Below are 17,230 nucleotides of genomic sequence, written 5' to 3'. Positions count from 1 at the left end.
ACAACCTCCCAGCTGGATGATTCAGTAGTTTTTAAGGGACAACCGGAAATGGGTTCGGGGGAGGGAGGGTGGGCAGTGTTCTTCGGTTGTTTCCTTGTTTTTCCAAAAGTACTTCTGAAACGGGCCTGAGTATCTACCACCAGGGTTTAAGACTCATAGCACCAGGCCAGGCTTAGCTGTGCATGTCTTTAATCCCAGCACTCTAGTGGCAGAAGCAGGCAGATCGCTGTGAGTTCCGAGGCCAGCCTGGTCTACAAAGCAAGTCTAGGACAGCCAAGGCTACACAGAGAAACCCTGTCTCGTAAAGAGGAGGAGGAGGAGGAGGAGGAGGAGGAGGAGGAGGAGGAGGAGGAGAAGAAGAAGAAGAAGAAGAAGAAGAAGAAGAAGAAGAGAAGAAGAAGAAGAAAGAAGAAGAAGAAGAAGAAGAAGAAGAAGAAGAAGAAGAAGAAGAAGAAGAAGAAGAAAAGATTCATCTTATCGAGGAAGGGGCAGAAGGGGCAGGGGGTGAGGAATGCTGGGAAGCACTGTTCACTGGACAGAACTTGGTGGCTGCACTCATGAATTTACTATGGTTATGGTCACCGCACAAGGCAGGCAGTGCTAATTAGACCCGGTGGGTTAGAGAGAAAAGAGAGGATGTGAGGTGGGGGCACCTGGAGGAGCGGGAGGTGGGAGCTGGGATGCGTATGATCAAGATACACTGTTTGCATGTATGAAGTTCAAATAGGTTAAAGATGTACTATTAAAAACATTTCACTAATCACAGCACACACCTTTAACCGCAGCACTCAGGAGGGAGAGGCTGATGGATCCCATGTAAGCAGACGGTCTACATCTGGAGATCCCGGCCACCCAAGGATACACAGCACAAACCCGTCTCAAATACATCAACCAACTGGACCTTCTCAAAGCATTTCGCCATTTGCAGAGCGTGTGTGGGGAAGGAACACACACTGTCTCTGAGTTAAAACAGAAAGTGCACGGAAGGGAATCTCCACGGAACACTTGTGATGTAAACACATCACAGGACACATCAGCTATCTTCAAATTTAAATTTATTAAGACATTCAGCTATGTCTGTCAGTCTACATCCAAATTTGCTACTAAAAACAAAAGAAAACCACATCCCACATTAGAAATACCAAGTCTGAAATACACTTTTTTTTTTGAGCCAAGCTTATTGTATAAATAAATGACTAGTTTCTTTTCATATCAAAATCCCATAAAAAATTACATTCCCCCCTCCCCAGTTCTACCTGTAGCCATGATGAATGTAAAAATTTAAATCTGACACATCCTTGTCAAAGAAAGTGTGCAAAGTGTATTAACAGCTTCAAAAGTGGCATTTGCAGAGTGGGATCATACAGTTAAGTACTCATTCCCAAAATGCAGGCGTTGCCATAATTTAACACTGCTTTTGATTCAGTTTCGAGAATTAAACATTACACAGGATTGAACAGTACACTCAGGGCCTTTATCAGTGCCCTAAAGCCCCTCCCACTTTGGCCTCCTTTGTTAAAGTGGACTCCAAAGTGTTCACTAGAGTTTTAGTTTACTTCACACAGCCAACAAAGTATACGATATATTAACAAAAGTTCCATATACATCAAAGTAATGAGGACTCCAGCATCAAGTTCAAGAGTCTCAGGAGACGTGAATGCACCCGCAAGGCCCAGTGCCCACCCCCCCTTCTCTGAAGCACGTCATGATGAAGGCGAGCCTCCATCTTAGAGTGCAGTCAATGCTTCTACATCCTTGACTTCACTGCAGAGCTGTAGAAAACTCCAGAATCGTTTGGTGGTTCCAATCAACTGAGGGAAAGGGGAGCAGAGAAAAGCGCTGGTCACTACCCACACTTTATGACCAGAGCAATTGTGCCCACCAAAAGGGAAAAGCCAGCTCCACCTCAGCCTTCCTCTTCCCACGCTGACCTCCACATCTTCATCATCTTAGCCCGTCAAACACTCAGACCTGATTTCATTCAGGGGCTGCTCCTCAAGTTGCTGAGGTTGAAATTTTCTTGGCAAACCTCCACAAAACATCAGCATAGAACGTATAAATACATTTTGATTACTGTGCATTGCAAAATTCCTCCTACAACACAAAGTGGGGTGGAGAGCGCATGGTGCCCACTGAGTGCCCCTGGAGGAGATCCGTGGAATGTCACATTCCTGCCTCATCCTGTCCCATGTTCACTCCTCAGATCTGAGTGTGGACTCCCCCTTGGGCGGCCTTCTCCACAGTACGGAGCTCCAAGGCTGTCTCTCCTCTAGGCGGACTCAACAGGGCACGCATCACGTTTTGTGCTCCGAGGATCCTCTCCGGGGTCAGCAGGCCCTTCCTGGCTGGCTGAGCTTCTGCTGTGCTCACTACTGTCCCCAGAACCTTCCTGTGTCCCTGGCCCTGGTGGCCGCTCATGGTCCGGCGGCTCAGGACCTTCCTGACGTACAGCGTTCTGCTCAGCCCCTGCAGGAGGCTGTGGGGCCACTTCTGTCCCCAGTCCTGGAAGCTGAGAGGAGTTTTTGAGATGGCAGTGACACAGAGGGCAGGTATCCTGGACGTACAACCATTTCTTAAGACATCCTGCATGAAAGAAATGACTGCAAGGCGTGATCACAGCAGATTTCATGTCCTAAAAGAAAGGCCAAAAGAGGATCCTCAGAAACATCAACCATTTTAATGCTACCAGCCCTACGAGGTCTGACTTCAACATCTCTTTGCAGCACAAATGGAAACTCTGACAATTATCTGGCTTTGCTAATAAAGCTGCCATCAGAGGTGCCTTACACAGAGATGTAAGAGCCACTGTGGACGGTGAGACAAAGTGGAGCAAAACCCAAAGTGAGGAAGAAACTGTATTCTAAACACTAAATGCAAAGGTTGCAGTGTGCTGTACAAAGATGTCAGCCATTGGTACAAGACAAGAATAATTATAACGTCAGAAAGTCTAATGCAGACAGGGCTTTTCCACAACTGTGCACCAATGCAGCTACAGACTACTCCATGATGAGACTTTATGCAAGGAGACAAAACTCAGCCACAGAACACCAGAGTGTTGGCAAGGAAGTGGCAATTGTATCAGAGCCAGTGTACAGACACTTAACATTGCTCTGTGCAAGCCAGCGCTCCTCAGAGTTTCATACCATTCCTGGGCTGTTCCAGACCTACTGAGTTAGAAAACTTGAACCCAGACCCATAAATCTATACTTTCAACAAGTCCCTCATGTGGCTTTCAGGAACTCAAGTTTGACAAACAGGAAGAGTGACACCCTCTTTTGGTATTAGTATTCCTTAGAGAGGGAGGGCCTAAGACAGGAATGTACAATTCCTGGATTTTTCAACCAGTTTAACATCCACAAGGAAGTGTGAACATCCCCCAAATTCCTTGCCAAGAACTGGTAACACTGGGGGGTGGAGAGGGGGGGGTGCTGCAACTCTGAAGCAGGGAGCCATCCACACAAAAAGCAGCCAGCCAGGAAGCTAAGCAACTCCACTCCTGTATTCCATGTGTGAGCAGCAGGTAGTTCCAGCACTTCAAAAAAAAGTGATGTGACAACAGGGGACACAAAAAGAGGACTCTCAGACCCCAACACAGGAGATTTAGAGACTGGCTGTAGAAGCTGGCTGCACCAAACTTGGCTTTTCTGTGCTTTGTTCTGGGCATGAAGAGGCTACAAAAGACATGGAATCCACTTCAGGGACAAAGAGGATTATGGGCAGGGACTAGGCTTTGGGCCACATGCCTGCCTTAGTACTCAAGAGTTGGCTAGCATACCCTTTAAAAAGTGGAAGCTTTATGTTACTGTGGGGGGAAAAAAGTATACCACTGGTAGTTTTATATATACACACACATAAACACCTACCCACAAAATCTGAGCTACAAGGCAGCCCAGCAGGAAAAACATTTCTGCACACACACACTGCCACTATCTGTAGCTATCTGCCACCAGCCTACACTCGCAGTGATTTTTACATGGGGCCTGGTTGCAGCTGTTGCCAGGTAATTTTGCCCACACCTCCACCAGTGTAGCTTAATGCTAAGTGCTGCTGCTCAGTCCCCGTGACAGGTGACTGGGACTGGGACCCAACTCTAGGCTTTATAGATTTCCAGAATGTCTCAAGCTCTCTTAAGACTTCTTGTACTATAGGGCAGCCATCATCTCGATACGCAGCAAGAGCCATATGGACGGCAGGCAGTCTGTCCTTCCTCAGCAGCACTCTCATCGGCTGCCTCTTCCGGCACTCCCCAGACCCCGCACGACTGAAACTCTGTGATAGTGAGCCGTGTTCATTTGCCACTGGCATTAAGTCCAGACACTTCTCCCCACCCAGAAGATATTAGGAAGCATCAAAATCTTGGCACACCACTTTTCAGAAGCCGCTGACTCCTGGTAGCTAGGGTATATTCAATCATACACGTATGTGACCATTGTGTCTGTGTGTGTAGTCAGCAGTAAATATAAAATACGCCTAACCTGTTTTTCCTTTATTTATGGGTGAGCAGTAATGTTGAAAACAGTAATAATTAGAACTTGAAAGACTATATTAAAACTGAACTTAGACATAAAAAATGGATTATATTTATATTAGGTCTTTAATAATCTAATCTATGAGCCCCATCATTTTTTTTCCAAGTCCAGAAGTTAATTGTGCCTGAAAATTTACATTGAAACTGGTTCGTGCTGTGCTTGCCCAGGGCCACCCCAGCGAGCCCACCCGGCGGCTCCCTCTGAGCAGGTCACCTGGTAACAGATGGCACAGATGTCATTGTGCTTCTCAAGCTGCTCCTTTGTAGCAATGGGGAGAGACTTAATCTTATTCACGGCGTCCCTGCGGAGGAGGAAGCTCTTCCAGCCCAGCTGGGCGCGGAGCCACACATTGTAATAGGAATGGATGAAGATGATCATGGAGCCCATCACGGTCCACTCGCCAAAGATGGTCTCTGAGACGCCATAGGCCACCACACAGAGAGCCACGAGAAACTCCAGCAGGCGGTAGGTGCCGTTCACGTAGTAGATGACATCGTCCATGTTTTCCACAGGCTCTTTGCGGAATTCCTCCACCATAAATAAGACGTAAATAAAAAGTGTTCCCAGAACCTGGGGGTGGGGGAGGGAGAATTATGTATATTAAGATAGAATGTGATGAAAAGAAAAAAATTCTCCCTACATTTAAGATGATAACACACTCTTGGTTCTTTTAGGGTACTGTACTTAAAATCTCAAGTGTACCCAGGGAAGGCTGTATGTGCAGGTGACAGTACCAGGTACTGACCCAGCAGATGCCACAACTTCAAAAGCAGCATTCTTAAAATGATTCGATGAGCCAGTCTCCTCAGGCGCACCCTACCCGGTCAATTTCCCCTTGACCTTCCTCATCCGCCTGCTCCTCCAAAGCTTTCACTTGTACAAGGACCAGCACTGAAAGCACCATGCCCAGGACCATTTCCTTCTACCTCTTACTGACTGGCAGCAGTCCTCCATGAGCACAATAGGCCTGCTATGTGTGGTCAAGGCTGTTCATATGTATGAAATACATGTCTGTATGGTGCATACATTAGCTATGTATGTTTATGCATATATCATGTTTGTGCATTGTGTGAGTTTTGAGTAGGCCTTTACTTGGAAAGGCCCATTAACATGCTCCAGGATACTTCAGTGCTATGGTTTTTTATCAGCTTAGGATTTATAAGATAATTCTGTATTATTACCATTTTGAAAAGCAAAAGCAAAAGGCTTAATTACATTGTTCTTTTTTTAATGCACCTTTTGCCAAGATGGCGTCAGAAATACAGAAGCAGGCCTCTAGGCCTCCCAATGCCAAAAGGCAGCCTCTCAAGGCCAGGAAAGTAGGCGGTGATGGAAGGCAGGCAGCCCCAATGCTCCAGCGAACAGCTTGTCTAGGAGAAACAAGCTTGAGCCCTGGGCCCCACACAGAGCCAGCACCGAGTCAGCGTGAGGACGCTGGAAGGCAGGGGGCACTGTGTTCCCTGTGGACGTCAGGGCTGACACGCACCAGAGCAGACTGGCTGTGAAAAACCTCTGACAATGACATGTCCGAAGTCAACACCCTGCTCAGTCTGGACTGAGAGAAGGTGGTGTGTGTTCACTGGCTCATAACTATCATGAAGCAGATATTGCCAACAAGACTGGGATCACCTAAACCCAGTCCAGCTGGCTGACTCTACACACAATCTTTTTCACCACAATAAAAGCAAAGCAAAACGTTTATCTCACTCCCACAAATGGAGAGCACACGAATAGGCAGCACTCACTAAAACAAGTGTCTTGATGGTGTGCGAGCTTCGTGCTTATAATCATTGAGGTTTTCACAACCCACTTGGCTCACATAAACGCACTACGCTCTAGTCGACAGCGAAGCGATGGCCGCCTGAAGCCCTCACTCATCTGGAGAAGCTCCGGCTCCTCCCCTAGGAAGAACTACAAGCAAGCAGGTGGCCCAGAGTCAGTGTGAAGCTCACCTGGAGGGAGGTAAGGATGCTGCTGGAGATGATGATGAGAAGCCAGAAGTCCATGTGGAAGAACTGGCAGATCATGTAGGCCATGTATGCAGGGAACACGAGGAGAAACAAGCAGAGGCTCACAGCGCGGAAGTGTTTCCACAAACTCCTGGACAAGACACAAGAGTCTCTTAGAGTCAAGCCCTTCACTAACTGCTTCCTCCGCAGAGTGGGGAGAGTACGACGGCTGCTCCTTCATTCTGACTCACTCCGGGTGAGTTACTGGTCTCTTGTGACTGTTCCCACTCACTGTAGCCACTGCTGTCCACTTACTACCGAGGACCACTGAGGGTAGGGAGCACCTAATAGTCCACCTCTGTTTTCCTCCCACAGCTGAGGGCAGCTTCTGTCTCAGCTATGCTGCTGCAGCCACGAGTACCAACTCCAAATGACGGCCTAGACCCGAGGCAAGGCTTCTCCCCTAAGGTCTGGTAAAGGAAGGAACAAGTCTGGTTCACCATCTTGAAGGGACACAGAACCACACCTGCTGGTCAGCGCTTGTATTGCAAGCAGGGGACTTTTTTTCCCTCATCTTTTAGAAACTTTCCAGTGTTCTAGCATTTCCATTAATATGCAGAATTAATTAATGTATTCTTAAAAAGACACCTTCAGAAGCAACAAAGTATCGAATGTAGCTAGGTCAAAGCACCCTGATTTTTATCTCTGGGCAATGGCTCTTTACCTGAGTCCCCCTTGAACTTCAAGACCAAATCCCCAGGAAGTATAGTTAACTTCCAGCACCGAGACTAAGACCTGGAGCAACACTGACCGGACTTTTTCAGCTACAGTACTTTAAGAGAACTTTACAAAATGTTTGCCCATGTAGATGATGTGCACTGAAGCAAAGCAGACAAACTGTAATTAAAATACTAATTTGAATTATCTTACAAATCTGCTCTCACAATTCTACCTCCCAAGAGACTGCTTTCTCCAAGCAATAACTCCAAAGATAGAACCAATCATCAAAATGTGGGTAAAATGCTGGGAAAAAATAGTGATACAGAATTTTAACCAGTCTTTTATGGACTTTCTTGTATGAACTACAAGCCAAAATAATATCATTAGTTTGGTGTGGTTGTTTTAGGTGCCAGGTATTGAGCTAAAGGCTCCAAACCTCCTAAGCCAAGTCCTCTACCACTACACCAAGTATTTTGCATCCCAGTATGCAAAGCAATGTCTTTGAAGAAATAATAGTTTGAGTTTTAGGTCTTAAACATTTTTTCTAGGGCTACAGCCTCTGCTTCATCAGCTCAGTCGTTAGAGCGCTCGGCAGCATGTCTGTAATCTCAGTGCAGCAGATGTAGAGACAAGAGGAGCCTCAAGACTAGACAGACAGTGACTCCAGCCAGTCAGTGAGCTCGAGGTTCAGTAAGAGACCCTAACCCAGTATCAACCTCTGACACACAGACACATACACAGACAGACACAAACACACATGCTCATTCTGATCCAACTTCAACTTCTGGCCTCCACACATATGAATGCATACCTGCACTCACCTCACAGAAGAATACACACTATTTTTAAATAATAAAATTAGATATCATTTAAATTTTCCTAATACTAGATATACACAGATTCAGCTCCTACTTTTACTTGGTCCCATATGGTATCAAGAATCTCTATTAGATCATCCCTGCAGATGTTACAACTTACTAAAACACCACCAAAGGAGGCTGCAATTCTCTAAGAACCTGTGTTTATGAACCCAATCCTTTCTTCTTCACTTGTGCTTTCCCATAATGCTTTGTCACCTTTAACTAGCATTACATAGGGTAAAATCACACATTATGTCATACATTTACTGTGTTGCTCTTAGACATCAAAACCTGAAATACAAAGTACATTAAATTTCTCTGAAGAAGAGTTTCTTTCTTCATAGTTGCTGATATGACTTTTAACTATAGAAATCCTAAAGAGAAAGCCAAAACCAGTTAGGAAAGTGAAATAGAGGCTGAGGAGACGCCTCAGTGGCTAAAGCGTGGCTGTATAAGTTTGAGAACTACAGTACAGATCCCCAAGGTCCATGCGGGGCGGCTGCTTTTGTTCACGGTGTTCAGGAGACGAAGGGCCGACTGGCCAAGGCAAGTGGGCCAACTAGAGTAACTCAATCCTGAAGCTCTGGTTCAGTCGGACTCTGCCTTAGTCAGTGAGGTGGACAATGACTGAGGAACACACCCAGCACCCATTTCTGGCCTCAACATACACACATGCACACAAACAACAAAGACACAATGTCAAAAACCTCCTGTCGAAAAGTAAACACCCAAGTGAACAGCAAGTTTGCATCCATTTGTCACCTTTAAACGATCCTCCAGTCTGCAGGCAGTATGTGGGAGGAGATGACATTAACTGAATCAGAGAAGATGATGGTGTTCCTTACTTGTCTCTAGATGCTCCCAGCGCCAAAACAATGGGATCTGCGATCTCTAACATGGACTGCAGGATTGAGGCAACGACGATGAAGAGGATGATGCTGAGCAGGAACGCACGGTGAACCACCTGGAGTTCTATGAGCCCCGTCTGCACCGCCAGGATCAAGAGGGTGACTCCTTCTGTCATGCCCCTGTCAGGCAGACATGTGCAGAAGTAAATTCATATTCCAGCCATCGCTGAATTCCAAGACCACACTTCAAAGGCTTTGTCAGCTGACTGCATATCTTAAAACCTATTCTGACATTTCAGGCTAAATCTATCTGTGTACAAAGTGACTGCATGTTCCACTGCAGCAGTGAGCCGGTACACGTTGATGTACACACATCCTCATATGTTCAAAGGGACACCGTTAGCATAGCATCAAATAGAAGAAAGAGAAGAACTTATAAAATAAATAAAGCAGACAGTAAATGAGACAACTCCTGCTGCAACTCACAGAGAGCCAATGGAGTCTGAAGATTTACAGCATCAGTTATCTACTGGTCTCACACACACACACACACACACACACACACACACACACACACACATAAAGGTATTTATTTTAAAAATTTGTTTTGGAGAAAAAATATTTTCTCCTCTATTTGGAGAAGAAAATATCGTTTAAAAAAGATAATACACAGTAGACAGAATACACAAAGACAACTCTTGTAATTTAGTTTTCATGTGGAATAATATATACCAGGTCACAAGACTTTATGATATTCTATTGGTTTGGTTCAAAAAAACAACTCACACAAATGAGATATGATAGACATAATTTTTCATTTTGAAATCATGAGAAAACAGTTCGAAGTGTGAAGACACTGCATTGTACAATGAAATGTGCAAGAAAGGGAGCACAATAGTTTTGAGAAAATGTACACAGGTAAAGTCTTTATGGGGAAAACCTGCTAATAAATCAGTGAATACTGAGGTATAATGTACAAACCAGTCAGGTTAATAATCCTACTGGTAAGAATTTACTTTACAGATGACCTATACAAAATTAAAATTATGGTAAAAGAAAACACAGCAACAGTGAGATATGCTATTTAACATTGCATAGGCACCCAGCAAGACCAGAACTCTGAAAAGCTATGGGGCCAGTGACCTCATGTCTTCAACAAATAAAATACCGTAGGAAAATAAGAAACATCAGGAATATAAGTATTCAGGAGGCTTTAAAAACAGGTCAAGTACAACATGGGTCTTATTTGAATCTTATTTGAGCAAAGTATTAAAAAATCCTATAGAGGAATTTGAATAATTGGATGTGATATCAAAGGCTCTTGTATTAGAAATGATGATTTGACCCTAGCTGTACCTTTGTGAAAACATTTACAGATGGTGCTGGAGGGATGGCTCAGTGGTTAGGAGCACTGACCTATCTTTCAGAGGACCAGGGACCAACTCACAGAACACACATGGTGGCCTACAACTGTCTATCATTCCAGGCCCAGGGGACAGACCCCTCTTCTGCCCTTTTTAGTTATCAGACATATACATGTCACACAGACCATGCATATAAAATTTTTTTTTAATTACAGACTGAAGCTTTTAGGAGCAGAATTATGATACTTGTATCTGGGATTTTCTCCAAGGATGTTCAGTTAGGAAGAAAGGTTAATTGTTCTGCATTTTCATCAGTCAAGAAGTCATCCTTTGATAGTTTATAAGTTTTACTAATAAATTATGTACACACACACACACACACACAAAGTCCTTAAAATAAAGTATCAAATAGAAATCAGATTTTAACAGAGTACATGCTTCAAATGGGAAAAGCAAGCTTTCTGAATTCTTAAAATCTAGAAAAGCACAATATCCAATATTTGTCATAATACATATGTATATATTTTAAGAATTGGAATTAAGTTACTTCAGTCCCAATATTGCCATTAATTTTTTTTAAATCCTATAAACTTTAATTTCTCTAAAAAAAAAAAAAAATCAAAGACATTCACGACCATTACTACAGTTAAGGTTCGGACCGTAAGTGAGCAGTTCACCTGTTCATGGCAGGATCATTCATGAAGGCTCGGTATCCCTGCAGGTAGAACTTGCATAGTGTCAGAACGCCCAAGGCAACAAAAGACACGGTGAAGACCAAGCCCAGAAGGGAGTAGGGCGTGCTGCAGCACTCGGCAATGCTGGAGGGCGAGAAGGGGCAGGCTGAGCTCTCTATTTGTAGGAAAAACATCTTAACCCTTTACACATCTAGAGTTTGATTAGATCATCAATAGTCGTGTAGAGCCAAGCTTGAGCAGTTTCACCCATCACCCCAGAAACAAGTTAACTTTTCATTTTGCTTTTATTAGTTATTTATTTGGGCAGGATCTCACTATGTACCCTTGGGTGCTTGAAATTCCGAGATCCACCTGCCTCTGCCTATAGAGTGCTGGGATTAAAGGAGTATACCACCATGCCTGGCAACCATAAATAATTTAAGCCATTTTACCTCCTGCCATTCTAAACTAAAAATCTTCTACCTCTTCAGCAAATATCTAGTATGCAGTAACATATCTCAGCAAGGTGTTTACTTTTTATTATCTATCACCTTCAAATGCAGGAAATTTCAAAGAGTATCTCAGCCACACCTCCACAACCATATGGTTTCCCATGATGCTAAATATTCCAAAGTAACTTGCAGTTATGGCAACTGCTGGCCAGTCAAAGAGCTCAGCCTTCTGAGCTGAGAAGACAAGTACGTCTCATGTCAAACTCCTAACCTGACCAATCGTTATCGAGCAAGGGCCTGTCACCACCCAGTCACCACACACGTACAGCAGTGTCAACCTCACCATAGTGGCAGCAAATTTTAATTTAATTTGGGTATAGATAAAAGAATTTCACTTTCAACAGCTACTTTACAAGCCTACCCAGGGATAGAGTTCAAGATCATTTAAAGACTGTTACAATTTTAATAAAAAAAAAAAAAAAAAAAAAAAAATCAAACTTTGATTAACATAAAAATAAACATTAAGCTTATTTAATATTGAACTGGTCATTAAAATGTATCTGGTTTTGTTAACATCACATGTTTACAGAAGCTACTAGTAATTAAAATACCTCATTTTTACAGTGCACACCTAAGCATACATATGAGCGCGTGCGCACACACATACACACAGGACCTGAGTTCAGATCCCAACGCCCACATAAAGTGTTGGGTGTGGCTGTGTGCACCTGTAACCCCAGCACGGAGGGGAAAGGGGAAGCAGAGACAGGAGGATGACTATTACGTCCTGCCAACTACAAGCCTAGCTCCAGGTTCAGCTAGAGACCCTGTCTCAAGGTAACAAGGCAGAGAATGGTGCAGCAGGACATCCAGCACCCTTCTCTGCATGTGCACACTGACACACGTTGCACACCCCAACACATACATGAACACAGGTGTTTGAATTCTTTGGGGCTGAACAGTACAGTTTTAGGATACAGTCATTTTACCAATTATTTTATTATCTCAGTACTAAGCAAAACATGAAGACTATGAAGATATGGTCCAAGTACACAGGACAGCCACAGGTGCTGAACTGAGACTGAGTTTGAGTGACAACTATGCCTCTTGTCACAGTGTTACCAGGGAGATGCTCTCCCGCAGTCTCCTCACTATAAATAGAAAATGGCAGTAAAGGTCCTTGTCCCTCAAGGTAGCTGGAAAGGCTAAATGGGAGGGAAAGTGCTTAGCATGTGCATGCACTAAACACTCAACAGGACCGTCATTTTAGTGACATATCCACAAGTCACTTGCTGTACCCTGGTCCCCACGGCAACTGTACACCCCACCACACTTCAGTCCACACATCCCTTTCCTGCCAGACCTGGCCCCCACGGCTGAAAAGCCTAGCTTTATGAAATACAGCCCTGTGACACTGCTAAAAGTAGCCCGCACACCTGACTTCCTGGGCCCATGTTCTCTCCCGAGGGTGAACTACCTTGTCAGGAAAAGGAAGAGAAGCCTCTCCCGGGATGCAGGCTGATCTCGGGTGCCGAAGTAGGAGTAGATCTGAAGAGCGAACAACACAAGCCAGAAGACCATGAAGAGCACGGGGACCACCAGCTGGTTCCAGAGGGACATTCCCAGGGCCAGAAGGCCATACACCTCCACTACCTGAAGAGGAGAGAGATGAAGCTGCCTTAGATCTCATGTCCTTCAAGTTAAGCAGCTCCTTCCTCCTGCAGGCTTGCTCCCACTCAACTCCCTCAAGGTGGATGCAGAATAAGCAACCATTTCACATGTACTGGGTTCCACATTCCTATTCACACGTGGCATGTGTGCACGGGTTGGCTTGGCAATAGCACACTGCCCCAGGATCTGAGAGAGAAGGTGGGCGGATGCAAAGCAAAACACCTCAATGGAGGTTTTGAAGAAATCTGGTTTACATTCATATCTAATCAAGATAACCGGAATGAGTGTGAAAACCATACTGATTAAGGAAACGGGGTGGAGAGTGGGGCTAAAGACATGGCTCTGAGGTGAAGAACACTGGCTGCTCTTCCAGAAAACCCAGGTTCCATTCCCAGAACCACACGGCAGCTCACAACTTTCTGTGACTCCATTTCTAGGGGATCTAATGCCCTCTTCTGGCTTCCAAGGGCACCAGACACACAGGCGGTGCATAGCATACATGCAAACAAACACTCATACATATAAATTAAATAATAAATCTTTTAAAAAGGAATTGCTCAGGGATTATTCATGAATGTCACAGCTGTAACAGAGTCCTTCATTTCTGTTGTCCTCATTAGGAGGGAAGGTGACTTATTAGCATAAATTTCCATTGACAGATTCCCCTTGCTCCTCCCACATGTTCATTAAGCACCATTCTCAAGTTATTTGCTGTGCCGAATTCATTACTACCAAGAAAAGGGTACATCTTTAAAAGCTACCAACCTCAGAGCTCACAAAGTTTCCCAGTTTATAAAGCATCACTCTTAAATCTCTTAACAGGAATTATTCATTGCTAAATGGATTATTGAGGAGTACATCTGAGAGAAAACATGTAAGCAAGCTCCCAGAGTCCCTAGGTCAGACACGAGACCCAGGTGAGCTAGCAGCACTGGAACAGGTGGCCTACCAACCCTTAACTCAGCAACCAAAGGCATCTCTTGATGTGAAGCTGGGAAATTTCAATAAAATACAAAGAGCTTGAGGTCTGATGTTAAAATATACTCACACTCACTTTCAGCTTTGGCCCCCAAAATGTATGTGTACGTGTGTGAGCTTGCATGAGTGTGAGTACCGTGCACATGCAGGGGCCCCCAAGGCCACAAGAGGGCATCAGATTCCCTGGAACTGGAGTTACAGGTATGTGAGCTACCACACACACGTGTGTGCTGGATCTGAACTGGGTCTTATGCAAGAGCACTAAGCTCTGTTAACTGCAGAGTCATTGTTCCAGCCTCACACTTACTATTTTCCTACACTTAAATTTTCATCAGTGAAATATTCTTTTCTATAAATTAGTCACAATTAATTTCTATTCTTCCCATTTAGAAAATATCTACGTAAACTGTTTAGCTAGCATTACTGTTAGAGGCCAACCTATCACAAGTAGACAGCAGGCTGCCTCTTTTCTACTCAAGAACAGATCACATAAAAGCCTGACATTTTCCATTTCTTGCTAATCCAATTCTTAGGCAATTCTCAAGTCACAAATTTTATAACCTATAATGTATGTTCACCCATCTTACCCTAGTGATATGTGACTCACATAGCAACCAGTGGAGCGACCATGACCTTGAGAAATAGAGACACTATCTTATGGCCATTAAATATTTAATGTAAATAAAGGTTTACAAAATGGCCACTCTCTGATATAAACCAGAATTGCTCCACACCACAATGACCGAAGATAAAATGCAGGTCTTGAGTTGACCACCCCCCCCCATTCCTGAATACAAACACAGCCTTTCCCCATGAGGTAGCTCTGCACTGAGTGTGTGCAAATCTCTCTTCTTTGAAACCTCTACTTCTGGGAGACCACCCAAGTTACTGACTGTGTTTGAGGAAAGAGGAGAGAATCAGGCTAAGGCCCAGGGATTAAAGAATAGTACTCCAAGATCTGCTGGGAGATCACATGACAGCACCTCTCCCCAAGGGGTATTAATCTGGTCCGGTCCATGTAAGAGTCTCCTGTACATGAGAGTCCCACACACAGCCAAGAGGTGAAAGAGAACAGACTAGTCTCTTCATTTACCATGACATTTATCAATTGGATCAAACAGAAGCACTTCTCTAAATGTGTAATTTGGGAATCATCCGTCCTGGGGCAAAGGCTAAGAGGAGGAGAAGGCAATCACAAGCAGCATGTTCCTTGTGGCAGCCTTAGACAATGCTTCTAAACTCAGGCCGGCAAACCGGAACTTCAAGCCTCCTAGCTTCCCAGTTTAAACAGGCTAGGTGAACAAAGGGAAGAAACTGCCAACACAGGAAGACTAGAGTCAGAGGAGGCCTGCCTGTTGGGTATTTGATTTTTCTTATTTTCATTCTTTAGTATAATAGCCAGGACATAATGCATACTCCCTGCCTGGCACAGAGCTTGCCTGAACCTCACAGCTACCCCACCAGAGAGTACAGAGAAGTGACTACGCCAAGGCATACAGGTCAAGGGCAGCCTTGGGGTAGGAGCCCGAACACTCTGCGCCCAGACAATTATTCCTTTATTCCCTCCTCCTAGCAGTGAACTGGCTGCTCCCAACATGGTGAGAAGAGAGTATACTTTAAGCTGTGGGGAGGTGTCACCACCAGCCACAGCTGGAATGAAAGTAAACAAGTCTTCACAGAAAAATGTACCAGCCCGCATGTGCCCAGTGCTCTTACCTGCACCAACTCCCTATACGCTGACTTGGCGAGGTTATACGGTACTAAAAGATTAGACCCTAGAAAATACAAGACTTCCAATCCTGTAAAAATCATAGCGAATTTGTTGATGATGACGATGGTCTCCAGAGGGACAAGGCAGAGTCGTGCCAGCAGAGGAAGCATGTGCGCTGAGAAGAGCCAGATCTGCTTTGTCTTCATGACGCAGGAGCACAGGGTGCACACCACTAACTGACCTGAAATGGGGAGCAGACGGCATTTAATCCTGAGCCTTCGGACCCACAAAGAAAAGCAAACGGATTATGATGACGATGATGACACTATAGGGCCAGCTTTGTTGTCGAGCTTGATGATCTAAGTTAGATCCTCTGGCCATCACGGTGGGATGAGAGAATTCCCAAAGCAAATTGTCCTCAGACATCAGTGTGCCTACCTCTCCCCGCAAGTCTCTCCAACACCACACACACACACACACACACACTGTAAAAGAACAAAAAAGATTACGGATAACATAGCTTTTGATAACTTTGGAAGAAGTCTGAAGACCCTGGAACAATATTTTAAATCAGATTTTAATTGCATCTGGATGCAATTACATATTTGCATGATCTGTGAACTTAGAATACTTACTCCCTAAAGATAATTCAGGAAAAAAAAAAATAACTCACTATAGTTCTTAATCACATTTGTGATGGCTTGAGCAACAGAGAAAGGATTTTTAAACATCGACTCCAATGTCACAGCAACTCAGCTGCTGCTTTTCACGCAGTTTCTCTTTCAAAGATATTTGGTACTGAGTATTCTGCACTACACATAAAAGCATAAGGCCCAAGATAAAGGCTGTCCAGCCATCACCCCTCCTCGACAAGATGCCAACTGCTCTGAGGCACTCAATCTCTAACTAAACCATGGAACCTCCCAAATCACCGATCCTGAGAGTTAAGGCTGAGAAGTTTGCACACTTGGGTCTTCTCAGAGGGCTGAGGATGAACACAGTCATGGTTGGAAGAAGTGCAGCGAGAGGGCAAAACCCTTCAGTCTCTTCTGCTCCCACCACCCACAGCAGCCCTAGCAGCTACCCAACCACCAAGAAAGTTGAACATGAAGCGTACTGCGCAACAGCTTGTGATGCTCACTGTGTGACAGCACGCACATACTCATTACCTGTCCAGGTTACTCTGTATATGAGTAGATAGTAGTAGCTTGGCTGCTTCAAAATTTTTTTTTTTACTTTATTGTTTATGTGTTACGCGCATGTTCACATACCTGTGTCTGTGTGTGTGTGTGTGTGTGTGTGTGTGTGTGTGTGTGCGCGCGCGCGCGCACGCGTGCGCATGAGTGAGCCAAAGAGGGAGTCAGAACCCTTATAGCTGGAGTTAGACTTACAAGACTGTAGTAAGCAGCGAGATGTGGTGCTAGGAATCAAACTCGGGTCCTCTGAAAAAGCAGCAAGTGCTCTCGACCCCTGA

General features: G+C 44.6%; 1 protein-coding gene across 2 annotated transcripts in view; it reads right to left on the bottom strand.

The window, feature by feature from the left end:
• Nucleotides 1-2,110: 2,110 nt before the first annotated feature.
• Rnf145 (ring finger protein 145) overlaps nt 2,111-17,230 on the bottom strand; it is a 39,648-nt gene continuing 24,528 nt past the window's right edge. For both annotated transcript variants that reach the window (XM_051167316.1, XM_051167315.1), the window contains 7 exons: nt 15,762-15,997; nt 12,874-13,049; nt 10,948-11,088; nt 8,904-9,086; nt 6,482-6,629; nt 4,743-5,099; nt 2,111-2,632 (listed from right to left, as the gene is read on the bottom strand). In XM_051167316.1, the coding sequence (XP_051023273.1) occupies nt 2,270-2,632; nt 4,743-5,099; nt 6,482-6,629; nt 8,904-9,086; nt 10,948-11,088; nt 12,874-13,049; nt 15,762-15,997 (1,604 nt within the window). In that variant the 3' untranslated portion in view covers nt 2,111-2,269. The remainder of the gene's footprint in view (nt 2,633-4,742; nt 5,100-6,481; nt 6,630-8,903; nt 9,087-10,947; nt 11,089-12,873; nt 13,050-15,761; nt 15,998-17,230) is intronic.

Source organism: Acomys russatus, chromosome 25 (assembly GCF_903995435.1).
Source record: "Acomys russatus chromosome 25, mAcoRus1.1, whole genome shotgun sequence".
Classification (NCBI taxonomy): Eukaryota; Metazoa; Chordata; class Mammalia; order Rodentia; family Muridae; genus Acomys; species Acomys russatus.
Note: the sequence above shows the minus strand (reverse complement) of the source record. Positions and strands in the feature narration are given on the sequence as shown.